Source organism: Lolium perenne, chromosome 5 (genome assembly GCF_019359855.2).
Source record: "Lolium perenne isolate Kyuss_39 chromosome 5, Kyuss_2.0, whole genome shotgun sequence".
NCBI classification, from domain to species: Eukaryota; Viridiplantae; Streptophyta; class Magnoliopsida; order Poales; family Poaceae; genus Lolium; species Lolium perenne.
The window spans coordinates 119484503-119498737 of NC_067248.2; the positions used below are offsets into that span (position 1 = coordinate 119484503).

Genomic DNA, 14235 nt, shown 5'->3' on the forward strand with positions numbered 1-14235 from the left:
AATCCAGTCCGTTTGACAGAACAGACTGCTTCACGTGAAATTCCGGTTGAATTTATGTCAAAATAATCAAATGTTCCAGAAATAAAAATTCCAACAAGATAAAATCCACATCAGAAACCAAATCCACATGCCGTCATTCCTTTCCATAAAAAATTGCACAAGGGAACAAGGATAAGGTGCTCGACTGAACTACAGCTCGAACTCTTTGATGGACCTATTTCACGGAAGTTCAGATAAAAACTTATGGTAGCACTTTAGCATATAACAATCACTTGGGGTTTTACACCAGGTATCTGTGGCCAGCAAGACATCCACTCAATTCAGAGTTACTGGTACACATCGACCTCATTAAAGCAAAGGATATTATTCCCTCCGACCCATATTACTTGTTGCAGATTTAGTACAACTTTGTACCAAATCTGAGACAAGTAAAAGATTTGGTACAAAGCTGTACTAAAAAATCTGTGACAAGTAATATGGGTCGGAGGGAGTACAACAGACTCAAAAAAAAAAAAAAAACTGACGAAGGTTCTCAGACTCATTTCTGCCTTAATTTTGAAAGTGCGGAGAATAATTCTGTTATCTGGCATCTCAACAGAAGTGCACCATCAGATCCAATTCTTGTGCAACGAGATAGGCCAGCCATCTAGCAATACTCTACGCTAACACGAGAAGCCATCAGCAACCTGAAAGAACAAATAACATCGTGAATTCAAGAGAAGCAGAAACATTAACAGTCTTACTATTTGACTAAGGAGCATGCTATCCAACTAGAAGATACTTTCGTGTCAGCTAGTATTAACAAGCAAGGTCAGCATGTCAAAAGCTTCCTTAGAGCCTTTGAATAATTAATATTCCCTAGGATCCATAACAAGTGTCATGGTTGCAGTTATCCATAACAAGTGTCATGGTTGTAGTTTAAATTCGAATTAAAACCATGACACTTACTATGGACTTATTATGGATCGGAGGGAGTACTTGTTTTCCCTTGCCCTCAAGGGCCTCAACAGTGAAAGTAAGATCTTGATAACACCACTACCTAAATAAGGATATACTACGTACTTGGGTATCTCACGCACAAAGAACATAATGTGAAAATCCAGGGGACCTTGTCATGTGCGCTAAACTGGAGATAAGGTTAACGGTGTTCAGAAGTCTGAGCAGTCTGTAGTCCGCGACCCTAGTATGTCACATTGTATTTAGCCTAGTATGTCAAAGCCCAGGTTTAGGTTTCTAGTACTATGAAATTGTGCCAGAAGTGAGCCGTTACTTTAGCTAAAATACAAATGTACTAAACAACTGTCTGCAACTATAAGCAAAAAAATGATTATAAACAGCATAAATTCCGGAAAACACTATGCAACAGCCAGCGAATTCCTAAGGTGGTTGTTCCCTACCCAGAAGCCACATTAAAGGGGTAGCACAGTCACAATTACTCACATGCCACGTCAGAACACCCTAATACCAGATAACACCATAAGGCTGCTCATAGTGGGGAGTAACTTGACTAGTAACATATGCCATGTTACTAGTCTAGGTTACTACCTTCATAGTGAGTAGTAACTTATATGTGGTGTCATGCATTGTGTTATTTATTATGTTGTAGACTCATTTTGCCTTGGGGTGTGTGATGTTATGGTAACATAGCTAGTTACCACCTCACTCTCTTTCTTCATTTATTCACATGCCATGTCACCAAAATGCCTTGAGATGTGTGATGTTACTAGCTATGTTACTCCCACTATGAGCAGTCTAAAGTTGCAGGGAATAGGTTGTTTCTCGTTGGTCAATCTGTAAACAATGTAATATTTTCTGGCAGTCTTTATATCAGTTCAAGTGTTGAAGTATATGTGGATTGCCCAACTTTCTCTCCAATGGTTAAAAGAGGCGTGGCCTAGGCGCTAGGCGGCAGCAAAACACCCCGCGCTTAATCGTGCTTTGTGTGCGCTAGGCGAGATAGGTGCTAGGGAGTGGCAAAACTAGGAAATAATGCCTTGCGCGCTTTTGAACTTGTCTCCATCAGTTTGGACTTTTGATTCTACTGGTTGGTGCATGAAGCTTAATATGGTATCAGAGCACAAGTCTAGGGTTCAAGTCTCGGCTTTCGCAATTTAATAAAAAACATTCTTGCTCTCTTTCTATCACGTCTAGGCCTTATTGACCCACACGTGAGAGGGGGTGTTGAAGTATATGTGGATTTCCCAACTTTCTCTCTATCAGTTTTGACTTTTGGTTCTACTGGTTGCTGCATGAAACTTAATAATAAGTTGGATAGCTCTCCTTCATATTTTTGGAAACCAATAGAATTGACACCAGGTACAAACAACATATGGCAGAACTATGCCTGGCCAAGGACAGCCCGGCCCAAAATTCCTGGGCCTGGGCCTAGAAAAGTCGACCCGATGGCTGGGCCGGACCTGAGTAGCCCAAAAATGCAAAATAAGGAAGCGGCCTGGCCCACGGCCGCAGGCCCGACAGGCTTCCGGGCTTTTGGCTGGGCCTGGGCCTAGATTTCGTATGTCGGACTTTTCTTGGCTCGCACGACAGATGCCCAGGTATAGGCAGAACACAGCCAAGATTCAGGACACAACTATTACTTATAGTACATTGATTTTCCTTTGTTTTACGAAAAACAAATATTTTCAAAATCCGCGATGCATCCTTTTCTATTTTTATTAGATAGCACCAGCAAAGGGTTTATTATTGATAAGTTGTAACTAATATGGTCCATAAAAGGTATGGAGTACATGTACAGTCACCATACCATTCCAAATAGTGATGCAATGCACAGAGAACACGAATATACGACTGTTTATATGGCACCAAACATTAGTTCAGTTGCTCCAACGAACTAATAATGCAAGCAATTTATATTCCATATTAATTAAGAACTACAGAAATCAGATGATTTACAAGGCTCCCTAAGCAAACAATTTATATTCCACATTAGTACATGATTTGAGCTCACCAAATTTTGAAACAGTTATGGCGTTAACTTGCAGTACAATATAATTACTATATTAAAAAAATTGTGATCAAACAACACCTAGCAGCCTAGAAATACCAGACTTGCTGGAGGGAAAAAATTGCACCAATGATTAATGCTGAGCTTTGTCTAGGTAATGTTAATGTATTGCTAGCTTACCATCTTATAGGTCAGTCTTGATCGCCCAAATAAATGTCATGAATGATTGCCATTTCCTTTCAGCTTGAGTTCAAGCTCTAATGCTTTCTGCCTTACCTTCAGCTCCAAGCGTTTATTCCCATTCTCCATTTCTTCATTCTCCCTTCTCATCCTTTCCAGTTCCTTGTCCTTCTTTTTACATAACTGTTCCCACTTGAGGCGTGCCTGTGCAAGCTTCAGTTCCCGAATTTCAATTTGCAAGCGATATTTCTCAAGCTCTGCAGATTCCGACACCAGGTCCCTTTGTGCCAAAGCCAAGCTAGTTCCATCTGGAAATACTTTGTTGATATCTAGTGCGATGCCATGGGGACTAGACCTCTGGCTGCAATGATGTGAGCTCGAAGAGTTGCCAAAACCTACATCCTCATGATCCGCCATATACTGCATCTTTTTTTGCATGGGTAGGGCCTCCTTATTGCTATGTGTTGAATGATGCTCCCCATAATTATCCTCCTCGTAATCAGAGTCTGCACTCTGGTCATCTTCATCAGCATCTCCACTTGCTCCTCTCATCGGATCATTTTCCTCTTTGCACCTAAGAGCAAGCTGTAGTGAACGCTGAAGTGCAGGATCTGCAGGCAAACTATTCCGGTTGTTATTATGGTAGGAGCACATCTCCTCATAGAACAAGTGCTTTGAGTTCAATATCTTCCTTGCGACGTCTTTCAACTTGTCAGAGAGATTATCCATGCGGTCCAGAAGTGCTGGATTCTCCACAACCTTGCAGGTTGTACCCCGTCCAAGGATTTCAGTAAGCCTTTTGTATCTCTTATTCAGGTCATTGAATTTATCCTCGCACTGCTGCGGTGACACACTGCAGCCTCGCTCGCCCATGACCTTTGATATTGCCTTCCACTTGCCTTTCTTCTGCATCATTGCACAGTTCCTCTTACCACCTCCTAAATCAGTTCCTTGATCCTCCCCAGTGTAAGACGCTGCAGTAATTAAAAGCTTAACCATTGAATCAGTCCACTTCATACGGTGCCACGCAGAGCCCTTCTTTCTCTTGCCGCTCTGGCTATCAGTGGTATCCTCATTCAGACCTTCCTCATCATCGCTCATGGTCATGGAGTCCTTCGTGTGATAGTTCTGGTGAAGGACCTGGTGGTGATCAGGCTTCCTGCGTTCTCCAAATAGAATCTCTGACATGTGATCAGAATCTGTAACCTGGTTCATAGGCATGGGGAAATTGCCAGGTATCTGAGATTGGTTGAAGACCTGATTACCCGAGTTTGGAGCACGTATTTGCATGGGGTTGCGATGCAAGTCTGAACTGCCATAAGATGCTCCATGCATAAAGTTTCCACAGGGCAGGTTATTGCCTTCCATTCTCCCAGTGTACCAGGCCGCTACTGATGCTTTTTATTAAATACCATATAAAAATGTATAGAATATGGCACAATTACTTCTTCAGTCTGCAATCCCAGCCGAGAAAATAATTAGGAAGAACTATTGAACAGTCAACACACATTGCACATAGCACATCTGCAAACTTCTAAGTGATCTTATAATCAGCTGTAAATTTACGGATTGTGATTTAATCAAAATCGCTTATATGGTGAACTAAGATGGTTCAAAGGTTTCATTTAACTATCCTAATACTTTTAACCAGAGTCTCCACGTTAATGCTCAAGCGATTGGTTGAATCAACACAAGTTCCACTGTACACTGGTGAAGATTGCAGCCTCCAAAATTAGAGTACAACTCACTCGGCAGTCGGTACTTAGGTGAGACCACCAAAATTATTAAGGATTTTAATCAGCTGAACTGCGTCAAGCTAACCAGTATTAAATCTAAAGAACTAGTTAAACTAGCATAAGGATCACATGTGTAGAACAGATCTCGTAAGACCTAATCTAATATGGTAGTGGCTGGCGGCATTTACCAGTAGTTATTTATGTTTATCCTGCTTTAACATGGAATTAGGATTTGAGATGAGGAGCAGAAATAAAGAAACAGCTCACTATCTGAATAATTCCTCAAGAATTGACCTGGAGAATTCCTCAAGAATCACCATACGGTGAAACAGGGCGTTCTCCTACTAACGGAATGGGGTTAACTGAGGCCGATCTTGAAGAAGAAAGATCTGGCTGGACATGGATGTTCACAGCGAAGAGACCACACCCTTGGAAACCGGAGAACAATCCAAGCAAGATAGGGCTTCCTTACCAAGATAAGGAATCGCGTCCGGGCACGTAGATCTTAACTCCACTCCTAGACCAATAGAGAGGAGGAGAGGAGGACGAGGAAGAGGGAGAGTTCCATGTGTAATTCGACGAAAGGAGGGCGATGACAAGCGGCGGGATCGGCGATGATAAGCGGCGGGATCGGCGACGCCGATGAAGTGCGTTTCGGCGGCGCCGGCGATGGAGACGAGGGCTAGTTTGTTTTCCTTGATGAGGAAGTTTGGGACAGACGCTCCTTTGGTTGGAGTATTATAGTAGTTCTCGGCAACGTCTACTGTCATTTGGATGTACTGTAGCAGTGATTTCGGCGAATTTCACAGTTTGCCACCGGATGCAGTGAGCATTTTTTTTACTTTTTTTTTTTTTAGGGGAACCGGATGCAGTGAGCTCATTACTCATCGTTTGTCATTTTTTCCCTCGTGAACTGGAAGGAGCAATGACTTTTCTTATTAAGATTGCACGATAGCGATTTGTTTTTTGAAATTTATACCACCTGTACCTTCCCGCGCATGCGATGGCGCGACGAAACGACAACCAACCGATCCCATGTGTGTGCATGGCGCGACGAAACGATAGCCGTCCGATCCCGTGAGTGAGGGATGGCGTAACGAAACGACATCCGATCGATTTTCCAAGGACGGCCATCGGTCGGATGGACTCTTTCTTTTTCATTGCCACGTGGCTAGCTGTCATTGATTCGCTTCCCAAATCACCCCCCACGATTAGGGTCTTTGTTTTCAAATAAAGCATGTAGAAGAAGCTAATAGTACACGACATACTAATTACTTTACTACTATATGAATACCGATTCAAAGTCTACCCTCTTTGGTAAATGTTCTCGATGGCGGGACACACATGGTTCTCTTAAATATTGCATAGAATTATATAAAATTCTCCAATCACATTCCTTCTATATATTTCAATGAACTATGGTGGTTGCTCACATTGATTTCGCCTTCCCTTTTCTAGAGAGACTCGAATAGCACGTTCCTTTTTTTAGTGGAAAATAGAATAGCACATTCCTATATCTAGAGAGCCAAAGATCAAGATGCATTGATATGCAGTTTCCTCTATAGCTGATGATGAACACAATATTCTCTATATCATTTTCAAAACACAAGATAGACATACTCAAACGACCATGATGGATCCAGCATCCAAATGAGTAGTTCTTTTGATTAAATCCGCAAGTTTCACAAATAATGTAGAGTTGAGTGTTTTGGATTTGCTCCACTTAGTTTACTAATGGCCATGCGTTATCTACTTCGTCTATCCTATGGTATGACGTTGCGGATAGGCCAGCTGGTGTCAGTGGTGGTGCTATAGAGCATGTTGGCTGCTGCAGCGACGGTGCTATAGAGCATGGTGCCTTCTGTAGCCACCCATCACGTGCGTAGCGAGTGCGTAATTATGAAAAGAGGCTCTCACCTGGTGGTGAAGTAGTAGGACACTCACCACGTCGTACTCACTAGTAGAAAACAAACCTTTGGTCAGGCACCTTTTGTTCCGGCCGTGTCCTGGGCCGGGACCCAAGGCCTAGCCACGTCGCCCGAAAATGTCCTAGCGTACAGCAATCATTGGTCCCGGTTCGTTGGGACCCATTTGTCACGGTTTGAGATACAAACCGGGACTAAAGGGTTATGTGGCCTGCTGCGGCCAGGTGCTGCCCCTTTAGTCCCGGTTTGTATCTCAAACCGTGACAAATAGGCGAACCCTATATATATGGCAGCCCCCCTCCCCATTCTTGTTTTTTTTTGCTGGTGGAGGAGTGTGGCTTTGTGCTTGTCTTTTTTTTGCTAGTATGCACTAGAGGTGTTTGTTGAAATGTGTGTTAGAGCAACGCCACTAGAGTTCACAGAAGACAAGCATGATATGAGGTGCCCGAGCCACACTTAAGCTTCCTCCTCTTAATTTCCACCTGTCCTACAAGGTTAGCAACTATTTTCTTGTTTAGATCATGCAGTACTAATTTTAGGATCGTGATTGTGTTTGATATACAGTTGTTCGATGTAGATGAGCTATCCATGGATGTACGGTGACCGACGCACACCCTCTTACAGAAAAGGCGTGCATTCTTTTCGCGATGCGGCCGAGACGAACAAGCATGGTGATGGCTTTATGTATTGTCCATGTGTTGATTGTCGAAATGTGAAGGATCACACTTCCTCAAGAGTCATTCAGAGCCACCTACTTCATTCCGGTTTCATGTCTGGCTATAATGTTTGGACGAAGCATGGAGAAAGATGGGTTATAATGGAAGACGGCGATTAAGAAGAGAACGATGATGACTACCGATCTATGTTCCCTGAGTACGCTGATACAATAATTGAAGACAATGAAGAAGAAGTCCAGGGTGAAGAACATGAACCAGATGAGCCCGCTGATGATTTTGGTCGGGTCATTTCTGATGCACGGCGAGGCTGCGATACAGAAAATGAGCGATTGCAGTTCGAGCAGATGTTACAGGACCACAATAAATTGTTGTACCCAACTTGTGAAGATGGCCAGAAGAAGCTAGGCAGCACATTAGAATTGCTGAAGTGGAAAGCAGAGAGCGGTGTGGTTGACTCGGCATTTGAAAAGCTACTGCTAATAATGAAGAAGATGCTTCCAAGAAAGAACGAATTGTCCGCCAGCACGTACGAAGCAAAGAAGCTTGTCTGCCCTCTAGGATTAGACGTGCAGAAGATACATGCATGCCCTAATGACTGCATCCTCTACCGCGGTGAGAAGTACGAGAATATGGATAAATGCCCGGTATGCAATGCATTGTGGTATAAGATCAGAAAAGATGACCCTAGTGATACTGAGGGCGAGCCACGCAAAAAGAGGGTTCCTGCGAAGGTGATGTGGTATGCTTCTATAATACCACGGTTGAAACGTCTGTTCAGAAATAAAGAGCATGCAAAGTTGTTGCGATGACACATGGAATACCGTAAGAAAGACGAGAAGTTGAGGCACCCCGCTGATGGTCGGCAGTGGAGAAAAATCGAGAGAGAGTTCCCGGACTTTGCAGATGATGCAAGGAACTTATGGTTTGGTCTAATTACAGATGGCATGACTCCTTTTGGGAAGCAGAGCTGCAGTCACAACACCTGGCCCATGACTCTTTGTATCTACAACCTTCCTCCTTGGTTGTGCATGAAGCGGAAGTTCATTATGATGACAATGCTTATCCAAGGTCCACAGCAACCTGGCAACGATATTGATGTGTACCTAAGGCAATTAGTTGATGAAATTTTACAGCTGTGGGCCAAACCAGGTGTACGTGTGTGAGATGAGCACAAACAAGAGGAATTTGACCTACAAGCGTTGCTTTTTGTAACCATAAATGACTGGCCTGCTCTTAGTAACATTTCAGGACAGTCAAACAAGGGATACAATGCATGCACGCGCTATTTGGATCAAACAGAAAGTATATATCTAGAAAAATTTAGGAAGAATGTGTATCCCTACAATCGTCGTTTTCTTCCTCAAAAGCATCCCTTAAAAGAAAAAAGGCAAGCATTTCGATGGCAAGGCAGAAACTCGGTCGAAGCCTGTCACCCGTACTGGTGCTGAAGTATTTGGTATGTTCAAGGATTTAAAAGTAATCTTTGGAAAGGGTCCTGGCAGCCAACCTGTTCCTAACGACGCTGATAAGTGCGTACCCATGTGGAAGAAGAAATCTATATTTTGGGAGCTACCCTATTGGGAAGTCCATGAGGTCCACTCCGCAATCGACGGGATGCACCTAACGAAAAATCTTTGCATGAATATTCTAGGCTTTTTAGGCTTGTATGGGAAGTCAAAAGATACACCGGAAACACGGGAGGACCAGGAATGTCATAAAGGACGAGCTGGCAATCATCCAGGGCAGTTTGAAGGGCCTGCCAGCTACGTTCTTACCAAGGAAGAGAAGGAAATCTTCTTTGAAGTCATTTTCAGTATCAAGGTCCCGACTGGCTTCTCGTCGAATATAAAGGGAATAGTAAATATGAAAGACAAAAAATTCCAAAACCTAAAGTCTCATGACTGCCACGTGCTTATGACGCAACTGCTTCCGGTTGCATTGAGGGAGATTCTACCGGAAAATGTTCAACTGGCCATTGTGAAGGTATGCGCATTCCTCAATGCAATTTCTCAGAAGATAATCGATCGAGAAAGTCTATCGGGGTTACAGAATGATGTGGCCCAATGTCTGGTCAGCTTCGAGTTGTTGTTCCTGCCATACTTCTTCAATATTATGACACACCTCCTAGTTCACCTAGTTGAAGAGATTATAATTCTCGGTCCTGTGTTTCTACACAATATGTTCCCCTTTGAGAGGTTGTTGCGGTCAGAAACCCACCGGCGAGCAGCGACGGGCAACACAGTAGAGCCGGGAGGCTCCCAGGACTGCGGCTGGCCCTGGTCCCTCAGAGCGACGGCCCTCAAAGACTCGGCACGCACGTCCGATGCTGGTGCAAGGGCGTGCCACCTGACCTATACCTGGTCAGGAAGGTGATGGATGTGCCTCGCTTAGTTTCCTGCATGGCATACACGTAAACATTAAATACGAGCCTCAATCGGCTCTCAGGTTGTCCTGTGAATCGGCTCAAAGAGCCGATCCACCCATGATCCATACGAGGTGTACGAATATATGGTGGTCCTGCTTGATCAAAATAAAGCTAAAACGACCTACTACGATTTAGGGTTTTCACCACATAATCGGAACATCCTACTCGTGATTGAGCCTGGCGGCCACGCACGGTGATCGTAAACCGACCCTAGACAAGGCCTAAAAACCAACACGAGGTTGGTCCCCGGAACATCCTGTCTAGGGCTAGCAAACTACACCCTACGCGCCACTGGATCCTTCAACCCGTTTGTAAGGCCTAACTATGCAGATATTAAACTAATCCTTGAAGAACAAGGAGCAACCATAACGGATCGGATCTACTAAATAATGATCAAGCGGGGTGCCGCCCCTACACCTAAGATAGGTGTAAGGGCGGCTAGACGTCTCAGGGTTGCACTACGACAGCATATGATACGATGAACAATGCTAACCCTAACATGTCTAAGATAACTACGTTGCTCGCCATCAAAAAGGCTTCAGTACGAGCAACGCATGAACGGCGAATAAACTTGTACTGCCTAGATCGCAAGGCAGCATGATGCTTCCCCGGAAGAAACCCTCGAGACAAGGGAGTTGGCGATGCGCCTAGATTGGTTTGTGGTGAACGTGATTGTTGTTTATTTCATAAACCCTAGATACATATTTATAGTCCGTAGACTTTCTAACGTGGGAATAATCCCAACCGTGCACGAGCCAAACTCTAACTAACCGACACGTATCCTATAATATTTACAGATACAAGGGCAAACTAGCCCAAACTTCGTGTACAAGGCCGATTCGCATATTCTTCTATATATATATATTCTTCAAGCCCAATCTTGATCGCGGCCCACCTCTGATCAGGTCAAATTCTGGTGATAACACATGCCCCCCTGGTTTTGGAATTAATAATTCCAAAATCACTCTGCTTTTTCTTCGTTGGGTCATGTCGTAGCAGAACCGTCGCAGTATCCTTCATCATGATGCCTTGCCTTCTCAACTTCTCCGCGTGACCTGACAGTTTTTTTTTGTTGGGCACCACTTCCTCGGAAACTGCTGTGGCATTAAATCTCCACTATACCCCCTTTATTTAACTGTGCCGAACGGTTCGCCACTTCATCCCCTTGCTCTGCTTAGGCCATCGGCACCTAAAAAACCCTCTTTCCCTGTAACAATGTCTTCTTCCTCCTGCAACTCCTCAGGCCTCTCTCTCCAATCTTCCTCCTCGAGCGAGCAGGAGTGGAACTTTGATCCCGTGCCAGATGGCCCACCCGAAGCACTCGTCGGGTCAGATGGTGACTTACCCCTGACTGATGGGGAGGACGACCTCGAGTTCCTCATCGAAGGGGAACTGAAGAGCGAGAGCGAAGACGACCTCCACTCCTGGGCGAACTCCACCTCCTCCGACGAGGAGGAGGAAGAAGAAGAAGCAGAGGAAGAAGAGGAAGAGGAGGAGGATGATTCCTCCTCCTCCGCTGGGTATCCGCCGGCGAAGCGCTTCCGCGCTTGGGCGGACAGCGAGGACGATGATGATGACGAGGAAGAAGAGGCTCCGGCCGAGGGCTGGGGCGGCAGCGACGAGGAACTCTCTGGAAGCAGCGCCGACGGCAGCTACAATGGCGACGATGAGGACGGCGATGACCCCTAGAACAGGGGCCAACTAGTGTAGGACTAGTAGTAGCAGCGCACTAGGCATCGGATGACCCTTTTGAGAGCCATCGGCTCTTTCTTGTAAAGCCGTTCCTTTGAATCAATAAGAATTGTTCTTCTAATTTGACTCTCAATTAATCCAATTTCAAGTCTTCCGCTTGCCGCACCAAGACCGATAATAACGTATCGGACTTTTCGCCTTCGACGCCCATGAAGCCAGACTCAGATACCAATTAGACCGTCAGTCAAGCACTTCTCAAATTCAGACTGTAATTCGATGTCTGGCCATAATACTTTGCAATCCTATAGCCGATGGCTGTTCATCGGCTGTTTTGAGAATCCACCAGACCCTGTAGACGACGACGGCTTCCCTTTCAGGCTCCTTTCCGCAGCTCTAGTAGTCTTCTTCTGCAACAACTCACCGCTTTCGAAAAAGGTTATGATGCAGGGTCAGCTGATGACACTCCAATCGGCTTCCAAAAACAGAGTGTCTACCAAATCAGCTGCCCCCCGAGCCTCAGTTAAGGTGAGAACAGTGGCGAGGACACACAGTTCAATCCAAGGGCCTTGAACTCAGGCAATTGAGACAGCCACCATGCAGAGGTCCTAGCCATTCCTACGAGCGTAGCTGAGAAGGTGGCCAACTTAGCCAGGCCGACGGTAGATACACCAGAGCCGATCACCTTTTCTTCCTTTGAAAGCCGATATTGCAGACGAAACACCAATGGCCTAATGAGTAAAAGGTTGGAGGTTGGCCTTGAGGCTGAACTGAAAACCGACTTGGTCGAAACCCGTGTCTTGAACACGCAGCTGGTAGATCTTGTGTAATTTGCACTAGAGTCGATGGCTGTGCATCGGCTTTGTTTCTTAGCTCTAAAGTCGATGTCTGTGCATCGGCTGTATACCATAAATTTTTTTTTACTGGCCGATTTTTCTATCGGCCCCCAATATTTCACTGCACACATGTTCATCTGCACATGTTCATCTGATTAGGTGCCCCCCCGAGCCAAATCTGTCAGAACGTCCATTTCTAACTAGGGTCTCCTAAGGTCAAACAATGGCTCTGATACCAACTTGTCAACACCCGGATTTTTAAAGTCCGGATGCCTATTATGTCATACATCGCAATCCCAGGAAATTGTTGTTGCGAGGCATAATAGTTAAGTATCACAGTCATCATTCATTACAAACCATAATGTCTTACAAATTGGAATCACATGATCCATATTACACAAATAGTTGATCTAATATCAACGAACAAACACAAGTTCATAGCGGAAGCGTAAGATACAAGGACTCTCTAGTCCACAGGCCAACACTTGACGTTAGAAGCTCCTAGTTGTGGTAGACGTCCTGCTGATTGTCCTCCTCGTACTGCTGCTCGGCTTCATATTCTGGCCATTTGAATAGCCAGGGACAAAGCCGTGAGTACTTTAAGTACTCGCAATCTAACACTAAAGTAAGTACTAGCATTGCTATAATGGTGTTCTAAGCTCTAAGTTTATTTGCATAAAGCCAATTTTATTTGATAAACCTTGTAGTAAACAACTCCTCATGTGCTAACTAACTCAAGTGGGAACATTAGTGTCATTCCCACAACTCAGTTGTGATTCAAAATCAAAGTCACCGTTCAAGTTCAAGTTCAAAAACACCAGTCACAAGGATATAAATTCTGATGACGGAAACAGAATGGCCTTTCCAATTGTCCATATCCACGGACGCGGCTATTCGAATAGTTCTACACTCTGCAGAGGTCGCACACTTGTGCCACAACATTTGATTACATCCGTCAGGGATAAAACCCCGAATAATCGTAACTCAGTACGCGGATCATCAACCGTTAACCTTTCACTTACACACCCTAGTATAGGCACCTCTCCCCATGAGCTTGGCCTCCCGGTGAAAACCAACTGTTAACCCGGGAACTGCACAGGGCTTGGCCGTACAATTCACCATCATTTCACATCATTTCTCAACAACGGAGGCAGCCTCAAGCATAACCCCTATGATGTGTGTTCAGAGGGAACCCATACTAAGACACATAAATTTCCAGCTAAGCCCTACCCATAATCAGGTATTGTGGGGGTACTTAATATTGGTAAGGTATCGCATCCAACTCAATCATCAGTTTTTAGCCCAAAATCACCAAGTCAAAAACATGTCATATTCACCTTCAAAATCTTTCAATGGAAATGACTCATCATTCCCAAGGTTTTCACCATCATCATTTCATAAACACATGTTCCCATCTAGAGTAGTCATTTTTAATTTAGCACTAGCAACTAGGTGTGAGGGGTGCTAAGAATTTGCTTTGCTTCTAGGCTAAGTTTGATACTCTTGTACTAACTCAGTACTACCCGGTAAATCATAAATCAAAAGTACCTTGATAAAACAAAGGTAAATAAAGCTTGTAAAGTAAAACTGGGAAATTGGATCATAAACATAAAGTAAATGGGGTAATGCCTTGCTCATGGTGAGCCTTGCACTTTGCAAGAGTATTATCTTGCCTTGGTTGGGAAACTGGTCAAAGTGGTCTTCTTCTTCTTGGAAGTAGACCTCCTCCTCCTCCTGGTACTCCTCGGTACTAGCGTCTAAAATACGAATACGGGGTACACAATCATCACACCAAACTAATT

At 44.4% G+C, this 14235-nt stretch overlaps 1 protein-coding gene and 1 pseudogene across 1 annotated transcript; one reads left to right on the top strand and one right to left on the bottom strand.

Annotated features, from left to right (window-relative positions):
* Nucleotides 1-228: 228 nt before the first annotated feature.
* Nucleotides 229-5611, bottom strand: LOC127299737 (uncharacterized). The gene is made up of 3 exons (XM_051329775.2): nucleotides 5354-5611; nucleotides 3146-4599; nucleotides 229-686 (listed from the first exon to the last, which is right to left on the bottom strand). Exon 2 carries the CDS (start codon nucleotides 4511-4513, stop codon nucleotides 3182-3184), a length of 1332 nt encoding a protein of 443 aa, XP_051185735.1. The 5' UTR covers nucleotides 4514-4599; nucleotides 5354-5611; the 3' UTR covers nucleotides 229-686; nucleotides 3146-3181.
* A 2057-nt stretch (nucleotides 5612-7668) lies between these two features.
* LOC139831577 (uncharacterized) overlaps nucleotides 7669-14235 on the top strand; it is a 51890-nt pseudogene continuing 45323 nt past the window's right edge.